The following is a 25,365-nucleotide window of genomic DNA, read 5'->3' as shown; positions in this document are numbered from 1 at the left end:
GAGAAAAAAAAGTTTATAATTTAGTGAGTACTGCACTTAATATGTATAAAATTGAGAAGGTAAAAATTTATAAAAAATTATTAAAAGCCAAAAATTTAAAAAAGGATTTTTTTCTCTAATATTGTTATTCTCTTTATATATAAAAAATAAAGATTAATAATTTAAATGATAAAAAACCAATTAATAAAAAACAGAGTTTTCTCTAGTTATTTAAAAAACAAAAAACATTAAAGATTTAAAAGTTATTAAAGAGAATGGGGTAAAAGTCTCCTTTATAAATTAAAATATGTAATTTTTACAGCTTAAAAGTCCATTGTTTCTCTAAATCCCGCGTTGTTTGTTTAGATCTGAAGGAAGAGAAGTTCTTTTTAATCTTCAAGTGTAAATAATCGTGAGAGTCTTTGCTACTACATCCTCCAGTTGATAGCTTCCAGGGGGCAGGAAGCCCTGGTAGCCGCTGCAGATGTACTGCTCTGTCATGGCGTACTAGTACTGGCTGACAGTGGCTTTGAGGGCATCAGTGTTTGGATGAAGGACACTGCAGACCTTCTTCTCAACATCCACAGGAAAGGTGCAGTCAAGGCGGTTGGGATCAGGCCTGTAGGGGGCCAAAAGTGTTCAAAATAACTCAAAAGTATCATTCAAAAGAGTTTTGCAACGTAAGAGATGGGGTTTTTTCTTTGCTGGTATCATAAATGGTATCTTCAACCCCACCAGCAGCGCTGCCACCCACTTCTTTGATAGCTCTCTGGACAGTCTGGTTTATAGCCCCGAGATCTCTTGCATGGGCCTTCTTGGACTTGAGGAACTTATCTGCGTCCAGTTTAGCCTTTTTGAAAGAGCCCTTCTTCCTCTCCAACGTATCGGACTACTGACGGCGGTCCTGGAGAATCTCAAATGCTTGGAGTGGGCGAATGTAAATTTGTTTATCCCATTCAAGCGTCCTTTTCTCGGCTTGTACGTAAGTCAGAGGGCTCAAATTTATTTTTGTATTGTAACTAATTGTTTATGCTTGAATATATAAAAATATGAATTAATTTCAAATACTCAAACTCCCTTAATTATTGAATTAGCAAGTGTTCAGATTTCAATACACCACCCCGATATAATTAAATAAGGAACTTAAAGACGAATAATTTGCAACTTGTACAATCTGTGTATACAAGTTACAACTTGTACATAAATCGCAAACTGGTACAGAAGAGATGCTAAGACTTGACTCTTTAATTCCCTGATGATTTTTTGACCTTTTAATCATTACAAATATGTTTCTAGATACGGAGCAATCTAGATTATTATTTTAATCTTCACCTCTCTTTTGTTATTCTTGTTTGGTTGGTGGTTGGTAAATGGTGAGTAGAGTTCCCCCGGCCATAAACTATCATATTTCACTCTGTCATATGATTTTTGTTATTATTTATAATTTTCTCACAGAGCCCTCTGATAAACGCTGCTTCATGGTGTTTGATTGCCTGCTGAGCAAATTTCCTTCGTTTACAAATATGTAAAATAAAAGTTGATGTGATTCTCTGACTTTAAAAATAAAAATTTGATTCACTTATAAGTACATATATATATACAATAGCCATCACTTCTCAAAAGAAAATGATACCCCTTTTAAACTCAATCTTGTTTTGTTATTTAAACGGAAGTGACATTTCCGAGTCGCAACATCCGGTCATGTTGTCCTCGACATTACTCCTAAACTGATTTTTTTAATGAGTATCTGTAGTTTTATAACTAGACGAACATAGAAGGAGTCGTCAAGCCGTGATTAGGAATTTGGTTTGAGGTTGAACTTTTTTATTTATAAAAGCCCAAAGCTTAATTTTCATACTTCAGAAAAGACAATGAATTTAACATTTAATGTTATTATTATACTTCTCAGTAATTACAAGTCTGAGGTCACATTTAAAAATAAACAAATTTTGAGGAAAGGTATATAGAATGAGGTCACAATTCTGGAGTTTTAGTGGAATATAATTTAAATTATCTTTATATTTCAGTTGGAGGAAGGCTGAAATATATTTTGGTATAGAACGACCCCCCCAGTAGCCCCATAGCACCAACTATCTGTGATTGTGAAAAAAACCCAACATTTATTGTACTATTTTGATCTTATCAGTGATCTAAGGAAGTTTCAGCACGGGGTACAATTCTATGTGGCCCAGAATCATTATGGATAGTAAATTAGCGTTTTTTCTCGGGGGCATCCTGGACTATCTTGCATATGAGCCTGTGACATTCAGTTAAGCCACATGTATTTATATAAGAGAGCATTTTCCAGAGCTGGGCAGCCTACCATTTTTTTGATTCTGTATCCTGTACCTCCGTACCAAGAGTTCATGAGGTTCAATTATCTCTGTATCATTTTTTCAGTTTGTGGTTCCGTATCGTGTATATCTGTACCTCCGTATCCTTTTTTCAGATAGTACCGGGTGATCTATTGAAATCTGAAATTACCTGACCGTTGCAAGACTCTTTTTTGACACTTTTGGCTCTCCTACAGCCCTGATGCCAACCCCCTTTACTACACCTTATGTGTGTATCTGTGTCATACAAATATGATGCCCTCAAAGCCACCATCAGACACCACTGGGGCGGCACAATGACAGAGAAAGCCATCATTGCCGCTGAAAGCGGCTACATTAATGATTAAGAGAGTTCATAGACACATCTATTGATAGTATTACTTTTGCTCAAATTCTATTTTTAATTAATAAACTATATCTTTTTTAAGTTTAAAATTTATGAGTGGTCATACTTTAATGTACAACTCAGTAGAATCACCCTCCTTTTTATCAGTTGCGAGTCAACTCGATTAGTGGATCTACTCGACGAGTTTTACTAGATGAAAATCATATACTGAAGCACTACAAAATTTGTTGGTCCCATTTTGACATCCAAAAAGTATACTCTTTTTCCTTAACATTTATGAAAATTAGGGGTTTCATTGCTATAAAACCCTCCATAAGGTTGTAAACCCTATTGCATCATCGAAAAAGTAGTAAAACCACGTGTTCTTTGAAAAATTACAAAATATATCCCTTTAAAGGTTTATGTTTTTTTTTTTAAATATCTAACAGCAAGGGCAGTCCGTTGGAGTTACGTAAAATAAATAAAAAAATCAATTTCTATCCAAAATCTCAATAATAATAAAAAAACAAAAATGACCTTGGAAAGGGTCAAGAATCCCAATTTAAAAACAATTGCACCATTCTGAAGAGGCATTATAGGTCCTTTTATATGTTGGTCCTATTTTGATATTAATATAAATAAGAAGGGGTTTTCATTCTTATACCATTTGGTTGTTTAGACCCCCAAAATGACTGATATTACAATTGTGACGTCATGTCAAAACGCTGTATGCTTGTACTCGCCTTTTACTCCCAATAAGTGATGGGAGGGGGACTTGAAAAATGTATTTAGATGATTATCAAACAAAAAAGGGTGGGAAAATGGGCCGCTTTATAGGAGACTATTTTCAAAATATGTACCTATGTGGTAACTACCTACCTATAAAATCCACAAAGCCATAAAAAAGAACATCAATAATAAAAAGTAAAAAAAAACAATGCCAACGAATTCTGGGATTTTTTTTCTTCGTTTTTTAACTCTGTAGAAAGAGTTGAAATGTTCGTTTTCTCTCGTTATAAATGCGTTTACCCCCTATTATCAAGAGTAATTTGTTTGCGGTGCAAATAAGATATTATGGGGCACGATAGATCCTAGATAAGTACCTACATGATATCCATACGAATTATCCATGGCCGACCCATGACGTCCATTTTGGGAAGGAGTCTCTTTCCACTTCTTTCTTTATATGAACACTTCCTGTGAATTTGTGAGTAACTTACTTAACCTCCCATTATCTTCGCTGTTTCCTTTACGCCACCCTCCCTCCTTCAAGATATGATTCCCAATGGAGTCATTCCTTGTCTATGTTGATTCATAAAAACATCATAATCATACAACATTGTACATGATTTATCATCAATCATTCCAACTCAACATATAATCCATATAATGTGCTCAGTGAGGTATGTTTTAGGTAAAGAGTTTTAGTGTATAGAATATTAGGGATATATCGGCTTTTAAGAACGCGTCCGAATCGTACGCAAAAACCGTCCCGTGGAATAATCTTCGCTTAATAATGCCATCATGGATGTCAGCCAGTGACATCAATAGCAATCCATCTTGAACCATTTTTATAAGCTGAGTGAATGGGCCTAGCTACATAATAATGACAAGCTATTCTCGAGCATGAAAGATACATAAAGTTTTACAAAACTAATTTGATAGGTAGACTTAAAAAGACTCTGAGGCAGCTTTCTCAAAGTGAGTGCTATGGCCAACGAGGGTGCTACTGACTTTATCAGAAATTTACGTATTTTGACGTCCAAACAAAAAAAAAATCAATAAACGAGGCCAAAAGCTTCATATTCTCAGAATCAAGAAAATCGACTGTACTTTTGCTCGTGCAACAGGGTGCCCCGTCGTGCTTCCAGATCCAAGATTGGTCTTTTATGATACTGCATATCCAAGGGAAGAATTTTGTCTGCACAACACTCATGTAGGCCTTGGTGTTGGTATTTTGGCCCTGCTTGAAGATGATGGGCTGGATAATGTGACCTTCGCTCTAACAACGCCTAGAAACATAACCGGCTGAGGGTACTTAGCTTTCATGATCCTGGGGGCGTTATAAGGACTTTTTTCCAACCATCTATTGTTCTGCGAGTTAAGCTACTGGGGTTGACAGAATTTTTTCTCATCTGAGAAGCACTGGACAAGATCTTTCAGGGTAGCCTTCTGTTTTAGCTTAATCAAAGCCTTGGTTCGGGTGACCCTTTTCTCCCTATTTGGCGTGTCCCTTCCAACCTCCAGCGGTACCGTAAATCTTCATTGATGACACGATGGACAGTTGATGCTATCAGCGATTGTATTCATCGATTGGCCAGATTTTTCTCATTTCCCACCTCAAGAAAGCAGGACTTTGAACGATTTTAGCCGCTACGGGTCACAATGCTCACAAAAAATCCTTGTCAGTGGGTCTTCACCTCCCTGCTTGACACATTTCATGAATTTTTGGACAAATTGAGTTTTGCACCCGACCGCTTTAGCCAAAAGCGCGTTGTCTATTTTACTATTTCAATTGCAAAAAATACACAAAACTGTACAACGTTTTTGTTCCTGAGTAAAAGAAGATGGAGGCATATTATCATAAGGAATAATAATTAGCAACTGACGTTGTAGGTGACATTCGTACCGTACTTACTCTACATTAGCGTGTGTTGGTATTAAAACCAATTTGTATGGGGATTGGATGAGTCGAGAGAAAATTACGAACGTTTAAATGAACTACCCATTATTTTCTTTTTACATATGAAAAAATCAAATTTTAACTCATTGGGCATAAAAAAAAATTAACCCCTAAAAATCTGTCTCAAGTAACCATTGTCAATAACATATCATATCAATAGCCCATCGGGGTCAGCATAACTACAGTGAGGCTCATATTGTTCTATCATTTAACTGCAAAGAAAAATTTGATTACTCAAGGAACAAACAACATCATCATGCTTCGTTTTCAAAAAAGAAAAGCCTACAAGAACCAAACATGATTGACTGTGAATGGGTGCCTCTTGTGTCGTTGTATTGTTAAGGTGGTCAAGCAAGTTTGTTTGTAAGACTATATTTTTAAAGGTAAGTTTATTTTTATTTTCAGTTCGTACCAAGTTCTGTTCATACTTGGGCCATCTAAATAAACAGGACATTTACATTTAGGCTATGCAGTGTCATTTTTAGTCATATAGTATACTGGAGTGCCTTGATGTTTTATGCACTTTTAAAAGGTGCCCTGACTGAAAAAGTTTGAGAAAAGCTGAGCTCTAAGGAAAGAGGCCAGAGAGTCATATTGAGAGACACCTTGAAATTTTTTTGCGGGATTATCTTTGTTGGATTGTGGATCAACATCAGGGTCATTCTTGCCCTTATTTATTTCCTTCTCCCCCTTGACACAATTGTCTTTTAACATACTCAAAATACACACAATTTTCACCCCTAAAAATGATGCCATGTAGAACGTTTCTCAAAGATGAAGAGTAATGTGACGTGGAACGGTCACGATTTTAAGTCCCGTATAAAGCAAGAGTTAAACTAAAGTAAAAAGTTTATATTAGATTAAAGATATTTACCAGGTGTTCGAAAAGTCTTTGACCATTTTGATTGTGCTACAAATAACCACGCGCTACAGATCAGAATGATATTATAAGAAAAAATCTTAAAATACTTGAAGAATATTATTTATGAATTTTTATTTCCACTAGCTTCAGCCTCCAGACGATGTCAATAGGCAAAAAATACTTTAGCAAATGGAACTTCTGAACATCCTCCTCCAATGGGACCCCACAGAAGCATTGAGTTTCATGATGTTGCTCTGATGGACTCTACCGGCTTTGGACTCAATATGCCACAACAGTGAAAAGTCCAAAGGATTCAGATCAGAGGACTGGGAAGGCCAAAAGTCTTTGGGACAGAAAGTAATATTAAATTAATATCAGAATGAGACTTTATATGAAAATCTTAAAAATACTTTTTTAAATAAATATTATGAGGATTATTATTTATGAATTTGATTTCCATCAGCTTCAGTTATAGTCTCCAGAATAGGTCACATACAATACATTAGATACTTTAAGAAATGTAAGTCCTAAACATCCTTCTTCAATGGGACTCTGCAGACAGAGGCGTCCACAGGAACTGGGCTGGAGGGGCTGTATCCCCCCAATTAATGAATTTTTGTTTTTTAATAGAACATTTAATTTTTCAATATAGTTGAAATTTCATTTCAGAATTTTTTTTTGAACAACTCTAAATTTTTGAATTTTTTTTTGTGAACAACTGTAAATTTTTGATTTTTTTTTGTGTATAGCTATAGATTTTGGAAAAAAAATATTTAATTTTATTAGAATACCTATGGATTTTTGAAATTAGTTTACAAAAAATGTAATAATTTGTAAACAAATGTTGATTTTTGGAATAATTTAAAAAAAAATTAATCTTAACGCTTTTTTCAAAAAAATCATTTAATTTTTGGATTAAAAAAAAAAAATCTAAAAACCAAAAGCTGCAACAAAATATTATCCTGCGGACGCCCCTGACAAAGGCTTTGAGGTTGATGATATTGCTGTGGCGGACTCTACGTGCTTTGGACTCAATATGCCACCATACTGGAAAGTCCAAAGTATTCAGATCTGGTCAATGGGAACGCCAAAATTGTTTCGGCATGAAATTAATGTCTTTCATTTGTTTTTTTATTAGTTTACCACTTCTAGGCCGATCCTTAAGGCTTTTTCCATCTTCCTTTCGGACCTAGTACACTTTATGAAAGTTATACTCCAGCCGCCTAAAAATGTTGGGGTTGCCATTGACGGGGCAGACCAATCTTTAACCTTATAATAATTTATATATAACAATGGTACAATGAAACTTGGCAAAACCTCTTAAATCGTCGTCATGTAGATGGTCAAAGACTTTACAATATGGACCTTCAAATAAATTTAATTTCTTAATTTTAAATTTTGACAAACAACTTTTGCTACTTCAACTGCAATTTGGGACACACCCTTTGGGTAAATAAGAATAATTTGTTTATAGAAATTGAGGATAATTCGTCGAGGAATACAAATGTCTTGTATTTTAAGGCTCAAAAATAAAATCATCACGTCAAATGAAGAAATAATGAAACGAGAAAAATCAATTTGTACCCTTTTTTGACCCTTTTTTTGGGGAGGTAGGGGGGGGGGAGGATTTATGAAAACGTTTGCTGCTAAAGAGCCATTATTTTCAAATTAATAGTCCCTAATTAATCACATTCCTATGCAGAAATGGGTATATTTATAGGTATTAAGGGCAAGGGTTGCCTCTGAATGACGTATTCATAGAATTTATATTCTTAATTCATCAAGTGGAATCTTTTAGAAGAAGCTCCACCCCTTCCTTCTTTATGCATAACTCTACCTAGTTTGTACCTAACAGCCAAGGTAGAAGTAGTTCATTATATATTAATTAATTCGGGAGTTGAAAACTGTCAGCAGGTAAAAAAAAAGTAAAAATAAAAATCGTGTAATAAATGTTCCTACAACATACTATATATTTATAAAATATTCTTATTTCTTTTTACCTATGATGATTACCTTACTGAAAGAAGAAGAAGAAAAAAGAACATTTTCCAAAAAATTATAAATTATTTTTCGTTAAACAAAGCAGAAATAATATTTTTATATGTACATAGATATATATATATTTTTTTTTATGACTTCTTAATGAGGCATCTAATGAAGGAAAAGTACAGGGGGATGAAGAAAAGTAGGAAACAAGTAACTAGGCATTATTCAAGCCCAATCAAGCAACCCCAGGAGAGTTATACTCATCATATACAATCACAAATGATAGAGCTACACACTTTGCAATTTATCTCTGAGTCCAACTGTTTAACATATCCGTTGATAGATCCCGGACAGAGTTTATTAATCTTTTTATTTACCCCTGATTGCTATGGATTACTATTTATACATAATTGGTGCGTTAAGATAAAAACAATCTTGAACAAAAATTAACTAAATGTGAAGTGTTTAACTCTTGACTTTTTTACTATTGGATATAGACCAATATTTTATAAACATATTTTAGTCAATTATATACTTTGTAGTCAAATTTGTGGGATTAATCAAGACATTCAATAGCTTCAAACCTTTATTTGATATAAGAAAAATAAATCTTCTTTTTTATATCGTGACAATCAATTTGGCTACTTTAATGTGCCGTTTACAGCAACTCTAAAGGGTTTATAAGAATTATTTGTCTAAAGAAATGGACGCTAATTTGTCGAAGAATACAAATGTAATCCACACTCTATTGTGATAATAATAATTTTAGCCTGCTATTGTGTTAATAGGCACTAATGATGAAAATATGACTGTCAAATCCGTCCTGTCAATGACAATTTTTTGGATTCATATAGTTAAGAGTTTAAAAAATTCAAACAATGGATAAATTTGGATTTTGTTTTGTTTTAAAGAGCAGGGTTGCGTCTAGTACAACAATTTTAGAGGGCTTCAAATAGCTGTTATTTTATAAATAATTCAACTTTTAACAATTTTTGTATGCCTATTAAAAATTAGTGAAAAAGGAAGGTAGGAATTAATTCCCAAAAGGGAAATGCATCCCTCCAGAAATTTACCTCGTAGGTTTGATATATCCAATCATGCCGCGAGGGTTCCGAGTTAAAAAGAGCATAATAATTGGAACATAAAATTATATATATTTTATTAAATTTAGACATATACTAAATAAGATAATCTATATATTGATTTTATGTTAAAAGGTCAGATTGTCAAATTTAAATGGTCAAAATATGAAAATCAATTTTTCGGAGGTGTGTAAAAGTCCATTGACTGCAAGTTTGAGTCAAGTTTCAAGTTTATACTTAATAGTTCCAAGTCCTGGAATATTTCCTTAAGGGCCATTCTGAGTCCAAATATTTTTTTTAAGATCTATTCAAGTCCATATTTATAAAATTGAGTTTATAGTGAGGATTTGTATAAAATAGTTTTTGAATATAAGTCGAGTCGCGCCTCGTAGAGATCCCGACTCCTTTTTATGTCTTTAAAATATGGGCCCAAGTCGAGGGGTGTCCGCAGATTAATTATATATATTTATATGTTGTTGTTTTTTTTTGGGTAGGGGAAGACTTGAGGTTATTGGAATTTTTTGAAAAAAAATCCAAAAATCCATACATCCATAGGTATTCACCAAAAATTTTATAAATTACATTTTTTGGAAAAAAAAAATTAAAAATTAAATTTTGGAAAAAAAAAATTTCAAAATTAAATTTCAAATAAAAAATTTGGAACAAAAATTCAAAACTCCACAGCTATTCACAAAAAATTGGAAATATTAAATTTTTTGAAAAAAATCAAAAATCCACAGCTGTACAAAAATTAATTTTATAAAAAATATATATATAAATAATAAATGTTTTTGTAAAATTGGGCTACGCTACACCCCCTTCATCCAAACCTCTGCGGACGCCCCTCAAGTATATGTTGAGTCAAACTATCCACCTTTGTATCTATCCATGGCTATATAAAGTATTATATATGGCTAGAGTTTTAAAAAATATGACATTGGACGATTGTTGGGGTTTGTGTTGTTACAACTTGGAGGGTGTTTTTTATTTTCTGAAGGTGTTATGATTATTTTTTTTTATATTGTTGAGGAGAAAACGTTTTATTATACAGTGTAACCGCGGGTGTGTGTGTTCATAAAAGTAACAGTGATGATTTTTTGGGAATTCATAATAATTTTAAGTCCTTGTTGGACTTTGAGTAGAATGGATGATCCTCACAGCTGTTTGTAGCTGCTTTAATGAAACGCCATGACAACTAAGTTGGTGTCCTCTAAATTGTCATCATGATTATTATGTTGATTTTTGGTTTCCATTTGTTTAACACATTAGCATATCATATTTTTTACAACCATAATAATAGTTAATAGATAATTTTTCTCATTTTAACAAGAGTCCATTCGATTTCAACCAATTGCATTTGTTGAGAAGCAAGGTTGTGCCCTTATTGGTCTAGCGGTTCTAGTGGCTACAGTTCTTGAACCGCTAAAACTGAACCTCACCAAAAAGTTAACTGGAGAGTGAAAAGAGACGCTGCTTAAAAGATTCAATAAATCTTCAATGAGGCTGCATCTCTTCTGAGGGTAAGAAAATATTTTTTGTAATCACATTTCAGATTTTATTGTATCAAGTATTACGTTTATTTTAATGTGATGATGCATCCTATAATGCAATAGTTCTTGGGTGATGTTAGTCATTTTATTCTACTGAGGGGGGAATACCTAGTTTGTATTAAATATAATAATGTACAATTTGTTATGTATATAGTTTAACCTTTGACTTTAGGCTGTCCAGCAAGGATCCTGTGCCCTTGTCTTGGAACCCGAGATAGTTTGAGAAAATGTCTGCTGACAGCCTGATGTCTACATACTGATTGTTGTTACAATTTGAATGACATTGTAAATTTATTTCTTCATATATATCAACAATAGCTTATTTTATTAATGTATTATGTTCATAAGAACTCATATTTCTTTTTATTGTATTTATTTACTGTTGTGTAAACTTTAAGAATTAAATACTGATTACTTTTTGGACAAAGTCTGAAAGTGTTCTTTCCTTGTTCAGCTAAAATCTGTTTGATTTTTAAGTGGCCATGTACAATTATTTGTTATGCCAAATATCCTGCCCAATTTATGAAAAAATAAACATTATTTTTGAATTGAAGTCAAATGTTTTGTTTTGTTTGTGTGTAGAATTATGTTTTTTTTTTTACACATCACACAAATCAAAAACCTATTTCATATTCAAGGCTATCTAAGACATCAATGACCTAATGTTGCAGCTGAAATGTTCTCCACATTAGAAAAGATGATATGATATTGTTGTTCCAACATGTCAGTAGAAACTATGCAGAAGTGCTTGTCTAAGGTAGAAAGGCCTCTGCTTAAAAAACAAAGTCTGAGCTGAAGCTGGGTAGCTGGTTTTAGATGCACTCCAATGCTTCTGTTATAGAACCCGGCCTGCCACTCCCTCTAGCCTTCCATCACGGCCCCCACGTGTAAAATCCTTGTCTTAAGCAATCTTCGTTTTCAGGGCCCCTGTTGGAACTTGGGGCACTACGCATTCTGCATAAGGCATTATGTATTCTGATAAACTCTATCGAATTTGTCGAATTTCAGTACTAAACAACATGAAAGTGTTTTATGTTTTTAGGAGCTTTAGACACACACACACACACAATAAACAAAAGAAGAATGGAACAAGAAGAAGAAAAAAAGTCACTCAAAATGGAACCTGAAAAAGAAAAAAAACACATCATTTTTCCAAGTTTTCTTTATATATTTATAATATAAAAAGATAAAAAAAAACACTAGAAGAACAACAGATATCCAAAGAGTAGAAATCAAAAAAAGAAAAGAATACAATAAATTCTTTCTCAGTCTCAGCACGAGTCTTGTAAATACATCTGTGTTCATTCAAAGGGCCACGCTAATTCTTTTCACACATTTGAAAAAATGTTTTTTTTCTCTCTCTCTCTCTTCTTCTTTATAAAATTCAAATATTGATTGTATTTATAAATGTACTCATATCTATACATATAATTAAAAAGAATACGTTGACAATGTCACCCAAAAAAAAAAAAAAAAGGAATCAACAAAACAACAAAAATTGATTGACAAATTTACAAATGAATTTCTATTTATGAAATATTCTTTTTATAATTGATTTTGTTATTCCATCTATCTACTACATATGTATGTAGTTCATAAAAAGATTGAATGCGGCAACTTTATGAACAAAAAGAATGGCTGTTGAACAAAAGTTGGTTGGTCTTGGCGAGTGGGTGTCATCTCTTGAAGAGTGTGCCAAAGTTCTGATTATGTATCAAACCTATAAGAGCATATAATCGCTATAGATGAAAATACGGGTTTTTTCTCTCATAAAATTAGACTAAAGAATATCAAAAAATGTCAAAACGATGCGAGTGCTGAATATAATACATACATATATTATATTTATGACGTATTGGGTGTGCCAAATAAATGCATGGATACAGGTATCAGATGCAATCTACTACCCACGTCAGTTATGTAGATTACGAAACGTATAATCATATTGTTGAGACTTGTCAAAAAGAAATACACAAGGGGGAAAAACAATCCACCGTGTCAATTGGCAAAAAATACGAGGTGTTTTCCAAAAGTAAGGTGACTTTTTAATTTTTTACAGGCAAAGTACATTTGGTATGCTCGATTTTGTTTATTTTTTAGGTTAGTACACTTGCCGTGAACATATACTTACTGGCTCAGCTTTATAGTATGTTTAGTTTGTTTGTGAAAGGCATAAAGGTTAAAAGTATTTTGCGTGTTTAGCAATTTTTTTCTTTGAAAAACATGGATCAAAGAATTTGCATCAAATTTTGTGTAAAAAATGAAATTCCGTGCTATAAAACACTTGAAATGTTGACCATGACCTGCTATGAAACTGTTCTGAGTAATAAAGATAAATTTTTTTCAAGCGGTACAAACTCTTCCAATATGCCTGGAAAGATGCCTATGACTAGCTTATTGTTTTGTTTTTTTACGAATACCGTGGTATAAAAATGAAAAATTCACCGCTGACTCAAAGAAAACATCCGGAATTATGCATCATCATGATAATGCCGTTGCTCAATCATCTTTGCTTTGGAGATATTTTCTGGGCAAACACAACATATTCACCGGATTTATCTCCATGTGACTTTTTTTGCTTCCAAAACTGAAGATATACATGACAGGACGGAGATTTGCAACGATTGAGGAGATAAAGACTACATCACTGGAAGAGCTCAAGTCTATACCGAAAAGTGTTTATGATTTGGGAAAAGCGTTGGCACAAGTGGTTTGTATATGAGGGGGATTTCTTTGAAGGGGACGAGATAAATATCAATGAATAATTAAATATTTTTTCCTGATAATACAAAGTCACCTTACTTTTTGGTTACACCTCGTATTTGATGACTAAACAAGGCATAGATTGGCAAAAAAAAAAAAAATCATTTTTTAGCATTAAAAAATAAAAATGGGAGGAGGGACATTTACTTTTGCAAAAAACGGTTTTTATTTATTTAGAAGAAAAGATCATAGTATATAAGTTGTGTGTCAATATAAAAACAATCTTGAACAAAAATCAAGAAGAATAATAAAATTCCATTTTATTATTGTTTATTTCATATAAAACATGGTCTAAAAAGTTCCCGGCCTAAATATGTGAAACATATTTAGGCCGTCAAAATAGGCTTTTTTTTGTTTTTGAGGCAACAACAATTTTCACACCATACATTAGTTTGAACGATATTAGTAATGATTAGTCGAAAAAGTAGCCTATCACTTTGCATTATAACTCACAAACCTAAGGAACAGATTGTCATGAAATTTGACAGCTGTCTTTTATAGGTTGCTACACACTGAAAATGAAGTGAATAACTAATGATTTATTTATTTGATTTATCAAAGAAGGTACAAAAAAATCAACTGTTAGTATATATGAGGTTGCTAAAAGTCCATTTTATTCCATGGATTAAGAAAAAGTATCAATTTGTATTCCAACAAGATGGAGCACCCTGCCATACCAGTTAAATAACTCAAAAGTTCTTGAAAGACAACAGGCATTCGTCTGGGACGAAGGGCATGTTGCCCTCTAGCTCTCCAGAATTGACCTTGTTGGGCTTTTCCATCAAGGATAAATTTGAGAGTGCTGCCTATAACAAACTTTACTCATCGAAAGCATCTTTAAAGGTAGCTATCAAGGGTGCATGGGCAAAATTGGATAACGAATACATCAAAAGGACTTTAAGGATTTTTACAAAAATGTTTGAGGGTGGGGTGAATGTCAAGCATGGCTGTATTGAGTAAATTTATAATTTTTTATATTCTATACAAATTACAAAAATAAATTGACCTCGAGCATTATTCTTGAGTTCGTTATTGACGAAGTTTTAACCAGGTATATACTTAATTACGCCGCATACGGTACATACCGGGCCAGCCATTATGATTATTTACTCATCTCTATTAAGCAAATTTTGAGAGGTTAAGAGTATTTTTTTTACATTTTTCCATGAACAATGTTGTAGAACACATAATTAGCTCTCAATTGCTAAGAAAAACATTATCCTAGTGGCCACTATGAGACCAGAGGATTGCAATAGCAGCACCCATTCGCACAGGATTATCCTAGAAGATCATCGTGGAGAAGACTATGGCATGGATATAGTGTAAATCATCTTCTTCGAGGCCTCTGTCATCTCCTCGATGTCTTTCTGGGACAATTCCGAGATTTAAATTGAAATTCATAATATTTGTTTTCAATGTCTATTCGACGTATGACACAAGGTAAACCTTCAGATTTGAACCAAAAATTGCCTGTGTATATGTGGTATTTAAGGTACGGTGTTTATGTAGCCAAACGGGCTATACACATGTACTAGCCCTACTGGGTTTTTACTGGCCACGTTATAGCAAGTTAACGTATCTGTGGAGCCCTATATTAAACAGGGGTGAATTTTGAACATCATGTAATTGCACCATATTGTCATTTAAAGTCTGAGTCATAAGTAACAAATTAACACGTCCAGTTATATGTCATATACTGTATGTGGATAATCCATTTCAAAGCCTGCCCTCAAGGATCCATGTTTGCCCAAAGGTTGTTAGAAAACATATATTATATGTATACTAGTCTTCCATGTTTACTCAAAGTAAACATAGAGAGAAAAAAAGAATAAATATAATTACTCCAACTATGAGTAGAAGGAAGATATGACGTATGAGGTTTTTTTTTAATTCCCGGGACATTGTCCCTCAGTGTGGTTCTGGGAAACAAATTTATAAATTTTGGAGTCCCGAGGATCATGGGCATTTTTCTTTTTCTACGACTCTAATTTGAAGTGACTTCTTTTGGAAAATAAATCCAATATTACGAAAGGATGTTTTATTTATATAATATTTTTATCTTTTTTTACAGTAATATTATTTTTATCCATTTTAAAAGGACGTTTTTTTATATATATAAAAAAAGGTCTATTATTATATTTTTTTAACAAGAACTATCTATATTTTTGTAGATGTTTTAAAGGTAAATGTGTAAACAGCCCGAAATTTCCGACTGACATCCCATTTTTTCTGACTCTAATACTACATTTATTCCCTCCAAGAGGCAGCTGATGTTAACAAGGGTCTTAATTCATTCATAAGTCTGTTTCCCACCTTTTGATAGAGATCTACAAAAATCGGATCCCTACAGGTATAGGTAATGAAACAACAAATGAAATGAGTTTTTTAGCTCGTCCTTTTTGTTTTTTTTTTTTTTTGGATTTTGCAAAAGAAAAATTGAATTTTCTTTTCCTTAGCTGTTGTCATTATAATTTGATTATTGATGATTAAGCTTCCTTTTCTAAAATAAACGGAATGTAATTGAACATTTGAGTGTACTCATAAAAGACGGAGCATAACCCAGAGGATTTGTTGCAGAGTTATAATTGTGAATCCTTGATGGACTCAGAGTCAAATTAAGTATCAATATCGTAGTAGTTCCTACCCATGTTCTTCTTTATTTCAATTTCCCCCTCTTCACAGCTGATTGTAGGTAATTTAATGAAACATCTTGACAGCTAAGCTGCTACCCTCCAAAACATTCTTCAAATTGTCAGAGTTACCATCTTAAATTTCGGTTTCCATATTTTTTAACATGGCCAAAATATAAACGGTTAGCAATGATGTAAATCCGGTGTTTTTTTTAGCAGGCCCGTTAATTTGTAATTGGTAGTATAAAGAATGAATTTTCTTTTCTTTAGTAGTTGTCATTATTATTTAATTCCTGAGTAGTGAACATCCTTTTCTAAATATATTCAAAACCTGATTGAACGTTCGTGTGTGCACATAAAAGGCAGAGCGTAACCCTGAGGATTTGTTGGGTAGTTATAATTGTAAGTCCTTGTTGGACTCAGAGTAGAATTGGGATCGACATTGGAGTAATTCTAGCAAATGTCCTTGTTTATATCCTTTTCTCCTTCCTCTCTTGTCACAGCTGATCTAAGTAAACGTCATGAGCGTCATTCCTCAGTCTTCAAATTGTCAGGATTACCATTTGCGGTTTCTTTTGTTTTAACATACCCATTCCTAACTGGATTTTTAACTTAGCATTATTAGTTATAGGTGCTTCCTTCTTGGACAATATGATTTTTTGTCCATGCCCACTGTAAGATAAATCGTGAAAAATAAGTAAGTTTCAAATTTACCCCTTTATAAATTTACTAAAAAGTAATCCATTATTTCTCCAATAGATGGCTATAGTAAGGCATACCTTTTGGTGCATAGGAGCGACTGGATTACGCTAGATGAGATTAGGAAGATTAGATTTCGGACTAAAAAAACTGGTTTGAAATTTTTTTCTATTGTTTGAGCGGTAATCAAAGATGGACTCTAACAAGACTAAAATATGCCATATTTTACAGTTTTTCTTTGTTAAAGGCAAAAACACAGGCCAGGGGGCAGAAAATATTAATAGTGTTTATGGTCTTGATACTGTAATAGCTAATCACTCTGGGATTTGGTTTCGTCCATTCCGTTAATGTTGATGTCAAAAATGTACCACACTAGTGAATGCCTAGTGGAGTCCCACCCTCATGTAAGCACTATTTTGATTGTCAAGGAGATAAACTTTAATAAATAAAAGGAAAATCTATAAAAGTTAATGGATTTATCTTTACTACATCTAATATTATCAACTTTGTGATGTTTCATTATATATAAAAAAGCTTATACATTTTACATAATAATCTAACCCGATATTTCCCAGAAAATATTTTAGTTCAGAATATTTTTTTGCAGGTATTGAACCTCAAGAAATCCCGAAAGACAACCCTCGTATGTTTGTATCTACAAAACCTATATCTATCCATTAGGATTATTTATGGATACCCCCTTCTGGGAGAGGAGAAAATACATTTTTATACAAAGATATATTATATTATATAGGTAGGTATGAGACAAAACAACCATTGAGAACACGGTGTTAAAAAGATTTGACAAGTTTTTTTAACAAAAAAAAAAAAATTATAAATAATTTTTTTTTTTTGACCAGCAAGACTTTCTTTCAAATTTATCGTCATTATTTAATATTATTTGATAAAAGGTCATCAATAGAGTTCCAGGACAGCTTTATCATCATCATCATCATTTCTTAAGCCAAGCCACATTCCATAGGAAATGATGCATGAGGACCTATTTTATTCATTTACTAAAAATATCATACCTATATTATTAAACATAAAAGAAAAACGGGAAAAGATCGATTCTTTCCCCCTCCTCTTTCTCTCTCTATTCTTTGATATAATCAGTGTTTTTTTCTTTCCCTTTTCTTTTTTTTTCTAATCTTGTTAAAGGTTTTGTACAAAATATGTACATATGTAAAGAATATCGTTATGTAGATGATTTCTCTAGTTGTTACACACACCTAATCCCATTTTGATATTCTGCTTCCTTCTTTCTTTTTACCTAACAAAATTATGAGGCGAGTTGATCAGCAGCAGCTATGATTCATTAGCTTCAATCATCTGTAAAATGCACTCTGAGTCGAATCCCCTCACAGTTCCACACATATACATACATCTCATCACTACAGTTCCTTTAGGGTTTGAAGTATATATATATATACAGAAGAAACTATATAACACCATTCCTGTTGATTAAATCAACTCTAATGATATGATATTATTAAATCAGACAAGTTGGAAATTCTAGGTATTTTATCGGAAGAATTCAACAAATGATATATAAAATAAATAACTGTGAAAAAGTTGTCAAAACTGAATTATAATTTTATAAATCAACTAGCGGTAGTAACTGGGATTGTCCAAATGAATAAGCCGTCGACGAACATACATGCTTTAATAATAAGGAAGATACCTCCCCAAGAATTGATGGTGGTAATCTCTGTTTTTATAAGCATCCTCACACGTACTTGTCTTAAGCGATCTGTGATCCTTTTAAAGAATTTGGAGGGGTCTAAATGCTTTGTGACGTAGCAGTGGTGGGTTTTAACCCGCTTGTTGGCCCTGCTATTGCACAAAACAAGTTTTGGGTCGAGGGATTCTGATTTTGTTAGTAAATGACGGGGAAATTTCCAATGGCAATTTTACACGGGCCAGTTCCATTTTCCGTGCACGGTACATGTGTATTGTAGATTCTGAGGGCACACTTGACGCAGAATTTATAGTATTCTTGTCTGGTAGCACCTTTTTAAATACCGGAGTCCACGTAGGAAATACATTTACTAAGATTACTATCGGTGAAAAAGTAAATAGGAGACGAATATTTGAGAATTGATGTTTGATGAGCTAATAACATAGATTTCCTAGCTACCGGGGGAGGGCACTACGGATTCCTGCGTAAAAACTTAATTTTCCGTGAATGGCAATGGATTTTTGATTTTTTTTTTAAATTTAATTTGTGTGAATAGCCCTGGATTTTTATAAGAAAAAATCAAAGAATTCAAAATTTGAAATTTGATTTTTCAAACTTTTTGCCACTAAATTTAATTTTTTTGTGAATAGCTATCAATTTTTGAAAAAAAATTAATATTTGAAATTTAAAAATTTTTACATTTGAATTTTTTTTCCCAAAATTTTTATTTTTTTTGTGAACAGCTGTGGATTTTTTTAATTTTTTTCAAAAGTTTTATTTTTTTGATAATACCTATGGACTTTTGAGAAAAGTTTTCCGCATAATTGAACTATTTGTGAATAGCTATAGATTTTTGAAATGGTCATCTTAAACAATCAAAAACCAAGCACTAATGGTGGTATTGTGTCTTACATAAACTGCAAAATGGCATTGTGCCTACTGAGGAGTGTCACAATATCCTGAATGTTAAATAATTGCTTTTTCTAAAAAAAAAAATCGCCAATTTTTTTTTTTTTAAATATTTGTCTTTTACAATGAAAAAGGTGTTTTTTTAAAAATCAATATACAAAAATTTATTCTGAAGTCAGACAACAACAAAAGAAAAATCCCTTGTTTTACCCCTGGTCCCCTCTAGAATTTGCAATGTTCCTGGGATACATGGTAAATTAGAAAAATAATGTCAAAATCATTCAGATTCTTATAATTAAACACATTTATTGCATTATCTTTTGTGTTCCAAATACCGATAGAACCATTCGTAACCCTTTACCCCCGTATGTGATTAATTCGTCGTACTATTAAAAAAAAACACCATATATTAAAAAAATAAAGAAGTAGGCTTCGGGTACTCCAACTTTTACTGATGTAAAAAAATATCAAAGGGATTTCTTGGATATTAAACAACTTATACTCCATAAAAATAGGACGGATCTGGCATCTGATTCTTAGGTAGGGTGTATGAAAAGTTATATTATCTAAAATCCATTAACCAAACAGGCTTCGAGTACTCAAAATTTTACAGATCTTAAAAAAAACCAAAGGATTTTTCAAATCTTCAAAGTATTGCTTAATACTTAATCCTAGTTTAATACTAAAAGATGTGATCTTAAAAGATCTCTTGTTAGTACTGTAAGCGATATTTACATAAACAGTTGCATTTCGAAGTTATTCCTCAATGTTATTATAACAATAGTTATAACAACTATTTTGTTATAATTAGTGATGGAAATCATGTTATTTTGAGCAGGTTCAAAAAAAAGAAACCGTAGTTCAACATATTAACACTGACAATTTGAAGAATGTTTTGGAGGAGAGAAAGAATAATGTTCATGACGTTACATTAGATCAGCTACAATTATCTGTGACAAGAGAGGAAGGAAATAAACAAGGGATTCTTCCAGAATTACTCCTATGTCGATTCTCAATTCTAAACGGAGTCCAATAAGGACTTGTAGTGTTAACTCCGCAAAAAATTCTCTAGATTACTCTCTCCTTTTTAAGAGGAAACACGAATGTTCAATCAGGTTTTGAATGTAGTAGGAAAATAAGTTCACTGCTCAGGAATTTTATAATAACAAACAACTGCTAAGGAAAAGAAAGCTCCTTCTTCGGATTGCCAATTCCAAAAAAACGAGTCAGCTAAGTAATACAAAAGATTTACATCACTACTCATAGCAATACAATTAGTTTATTTATCGTTTTGGAATCAGTAATCAGTCAAAATGTAGCCTTCACTCAGTTACTATTTTGTTTTGGTACTCACTTCACGTTAAATTCTATTGTAATTCGAGACAAATAGGCGTGTTTAATCTTGGATTGGGACCTGGATCCAAAAGTTCAAGTAGCCAAAATATACTCGCAGGGGCGTAGGGAGGATATTATATATTTTTTCCTTGAGGGGGGCACGAAAAAAGTATTCATAAAAAAACTCAATTTTTTGAGTTTCTATTGGAAAAAAAATCAAAAAATTTAATTTGACCTATTAAACTTTTGGATACAAATGTCAAAAATCCATAGTTATTATTTGCAAGAAGTTTAATATTTGGATTAAAATTGTTGATATTAAATTGTTTGGAAAAAAATTTACAAATCCATAGCTATTTCCAAAAAAAAAAAAAATTATTGGGAAAAAAAATTCAAAAATTAAATTTTTTGCTCTACTGCATAATTTTCCCAAATTACAAATGAAATTTCTATTAAAAACAATTTTTGGGGTGGGGCTACAGCCCATCCAGCCCACCCTGCGGACGCCCCTGACTCGAATATTTATATAAAAACATCCGAACCGACCATGACCTTAACTTGCTAGTAGGTTAACCTGTTTTTGGGGTTTTGTAAAAAACCCAGAGACTATGAGGTATGCATACTCCTCCGTCCCTTCTTACACACATAGAACAAGACGAGGGAGTCATAATTAAGTATGTAAATATACTCTAGGGAGAGACAAAGGGATTCTCCTTCTTTCTTTTCTTTGGGTGCAACCAACCCAATTCTATTAGAAGACATTTATATATATGTATTGTGCAACTTACTGGTGTGTAAAATAACACGCTCAACAAAAGAAGAATGGAGAAAGAAAGGAAAAGAGGAGAAAATGATGAACTCCCAAAATAAAAAAAAAGTGAGGGAAACTATAAACATAAATGCCCCAACAGTAAATAAAGTAACTAAAAATTCTTGCAAAAAAAGAAGACAAAAAAAATATGGGAGGAGAAGAATGTTAAGCTATATAATAACAATAAAAATCAAAAGAACACAAATGACGAAAACCTTCGTCTAAAAAAGTCACTCTACTAGCTGTAATAATAATAATAATAATAACAAAAACAATAATACAAATGGCCGAACAACAAGTACATCTCCTCTTACTGATTCCCATTTATGGCCTTCCACATCACAATACATAGTGCAATTCCCCCTTTTTCCAAATTACGATCCGGAGATCTTCCTCCTCCAAAGGACTTTAAATACTCCACTATCCGTTTAAAAGACTCCCTTGGAACATCTCTCAGGAATCCACGAACATAGCTCTCCCAAACCTCTTCCTTTCCACGCAGAGGTGTTCCCAACTTCCCTAATTGTGGATATTTTTTATCACCTCCAGCGCATGCAAGGCACCCACAATCAAAGTTGTAGCCTCGGACGAGATCCTTTTGTCGAGTGGTGGTGTTTGTGGATAAATGATGTGCTCCGTAGCAGTCTGTGACTTCTGCACCAGCGGGAATGAAGGATTTGGCGAGTACCAGCACGTGAGAGCCTCTGAGGTTGTGGCGGACTGTGTTTGTAGCGCAGGAGTGGTTGAGAAGGAGAAGTGTTGGAAAGATGCCGCTCCCAATGGACTCGAAAGAAATGGGCCCTAAAAAATAAAGGTATATTTACTAAGTCTTTAAGGTTAGGATACTGGATCACGTAGAAAAACTCGGTTTATTTATGTAATGTATTCGTGTTTCCTTCCCCCTTGTTCTCTTCTCTTATTTTCTGGTATGTATATATATGTGAAAAAGTACAGTCTTTTACCTCGTTTTAAGTATAAATAGTCGTGTATTTTATACATGTATCAGAGTAGGTTATTGTAATAATAAGAATAACCTCGTCAAGACACAACAATTTACAAATATCCGTCATATATAAAATTCAGTTTTTTATAAATGAATTATTGTGTGTACCTTGGTACAACTAATTTCAACTTATTCTTTTATAAAAACATTGATTTTTTTTTTAAAAGTTTAACTTTTTGAAAATAACTGGAACTTTTTGAAACATTTTTCCCACAAAATTTGATGTTTGAAATTTAATTTTTGAAATTTTGTTCCAAAAATTTTAATAATTGAGATTTAATTCTTGAAATTGCCTCTAGATATTTGAAATCGTTTTCCAATAAGTTTAACTTTTTGAGAATAACTGTGGATTTTTGAAATTTTTTTCCAAAAAATTTGATATTCAAATAAAAAATTTTTTTTTAGATATTTAATTTTCAATTTTTTTTTGCAACAGATGTTAATTTTTGGATTATTATTCAAAAAATTCCAAAAACCAAGCCAAAAATTAAAAAATATATATATCTAAGAACGAGTCTCAAGACTGGTAGTTTGATATGTAGATTGTTGGTACATTCTATGATTGAACCAGCAATAACATCTTCTTGTACATATATATGTGTGTACACAATTAAGAAGAAAAGCGGAGTAATAATGTGTGAGATACAGGGAACAACTGTCCCCTGCTGTTAACACACATAAAAATTCCTACATCCAAAATAAGGGGAGAACAAAAAATGCTTGTCTTTTTATTTCTGAGACCCAATACGACTTATAACTACGTCTATTTAATCCAAGCACTTGTACATAAATTAGAGTTAAATAACACATCATACCTCGAGCTTGAACCCTCTCCATACTTCCATCCACTCGATCCACAGAGTGCAAATTGTATTTGATCCCCACTAAGAAATGATGAATCAGTTCCGCAATAAACTCACGATCCCCTTCTCCAGAGGAAGGGAAGTACTCTGATTTTTCCAAACATTGGATAAGGATCCACGTATGCACCAGAAGTGTGAGACACTCTTCATCATCCTTGCGTGAGTTACGATGACCCTCTAGATCATAGAGTGTTCTCACATCTGTAGACACATAAGCCTTTTCAGAAAGAGTGGATCCAAATTCTGGGTCTACAGGGATAAGAGCTCCATTAGCACCTCTCATTGTTTTGGCATAATAGTCGTACGAGTGACGAATCATTGCCTCATAAGCTAGATTGACGGCCCCTGAGGAACGGGTCTCCTCCAGATTCACTCCCCGAAAAAGGGAGCTCATGTTGAATTTGGTTTCGTAGATTCCAGAGGAAGATATCCAGTTCTCAAAGCAGGACCATGCGCAAAAACTACTCTTTCCATCTGTTAAATGAGGGAAGAGACCAAGGAGTCTGTCCTTTTGACTTAAAGAGGCTCCACAGTCATAACAATGTTCCTCAGAAAAAGAAGGGTTACAATGAAATACTAAGGGTTGCTCATAGAGAATGGGTTCTCCTGGTTGAATGTCCCGAAGGGCAAGTCCATGACGACCCAATTCCTTTGTGTAAGTTATGTCCACATATTTAGCCAACTGGGGTACACGTTCATGCCGAGGGAAGTCGAGAATATCCTCAATAAGATTTTTGTGTTGCTTACTCTTCTTTGATGTGGCCTTTGGATTGCTTTTGCTACTCGAAACAAAGGTTTCAAAGTGCTCCATCATATTCTTGGTATCTAGATGAGCCTCCATGATTTCAGATCGAATGTCTTTTAGTGAATCCCCAAGAGCAAAGCGACATCGTGCCCTTCGATCAACTAATTTATGCATTAACTCTGGAGGATACCCAAAATGAAATGCCCCCTTGATGTCATCTAGTGAGGTCTGATAGTCCCGAAGTTGATAAAAAGAGGCAGAACGATTACCTAAAAGTATTCCGAGTAATGCTCCTGGTTCCTTCAGTAAGCCGGCTAATTTAATCGCTAGAGTATAAACCCTAACAGCTTCTTTAAATCGTTTCCTTCCATAGCACTCATTTCCTTGTTTCTTCAGATCCTCGGCTCTCTTGAGCCGAATATTTTCTCCTTCTCTTTCCTCGTTCATTAGAGTAATCATATGATGATCCTTTGAAATGTACTGTACGACGTGATCCCATCGCGGACGAAAGCTATTTGTCTTCTCAAAAACACGCTTATAAGTAGACTTGGAACGAATCTCGGAACGGATGTTATCCACCAAGTTGTAAAATGGATATTTTCCCTGTTTTTTTATGGGTGTAGATGGGGAGAGGTCTGATGAAGGAAGGGATTTTCCAAATTTACTAGAGAGAAACTCCAGATCCTTAGCGTTCCCAATCCCTAGGGAAGAGAGTAATTTATCCCGTTCTTCTGAAGAAATCATGTCTTGTATTTGAGAGTTATCTGCTCATATGTTTGTTTATTTCTATGCATTTTTTTCCTGCATAGAACAGACAATGTGTCTATTTTTGGAGAATGTCCAAAAAGGGATGGAGTGACCTCTAGCGGTCATGATAAATATAGACGGAAGATTTAAAGAGATGCATATATATCTATACGTATTGTGAAATATCATTATAAGCCTACCTGAGTGCCAAATCACTCATTTTCATCATCATAACTTCAAAGTAGTAAAAAAAAAAAATAACAGATTTTTCTTCTCTCATCCTATATTTGAGATAAAAGAGGAAAAATTAAAGAAATGCCTTTCGCATCAGGGGGTCTCTTTATACATTTTCCCAAAGACATTCTGTCTTTGACAAAAA

The 25,365-nt window shown here is 33.3% G+C and overlaps 1 protein-coding gene across 1 annotated transcript; it reads right to left on the bottom strand.

The window, feature by feature from the left end:
* Positions 1-21,775: 21,775 nt before the first annotated feature.
* Positions 21,776-25,058, bottom strand: LOC121122970 (SET and MYND domain-containing protein 4). The gene is made up of 2 exons (XM_040718048.2): positions 23,447-25,058; positions 21,776-22,429 (listed from the first exon to the last, which is right to left on the bottom strand). Exons 1-2 carry the CDS (start codon positions 24,981-24,983, stop codon positions 21,939-21,941), a joined length of 2,028 nt encoding a protein of 675 aa, XP_040573982.1. The 5' UTR covers positions 24,984-25,058; the 3' UTR covers positions 21,776-21,938.
* Positions 25,059-25,365: the final 307 nt, after the last annotated feature.

This window comes from Lepeophtheirus salmonis, chromosome 8 (assembly GCF_016086655.4).
Source record: "Lepeophtheirus salmonis chromosome 8, UVic_Lsal_1.4, whole genome shotgun sequence".
NCBI classification, from domain to species: Eukaryota; Metazoa; Arthropoda; class Copepoda; order Siphonostomatoida; family Caligidae; genus Lepeophtheirus; species Lepeophtheirus salmonis.
Note: the sequence above shows the minus strand (reverse complement) of the source record. Positions and strands in the feature narration are given on the sequence as shown.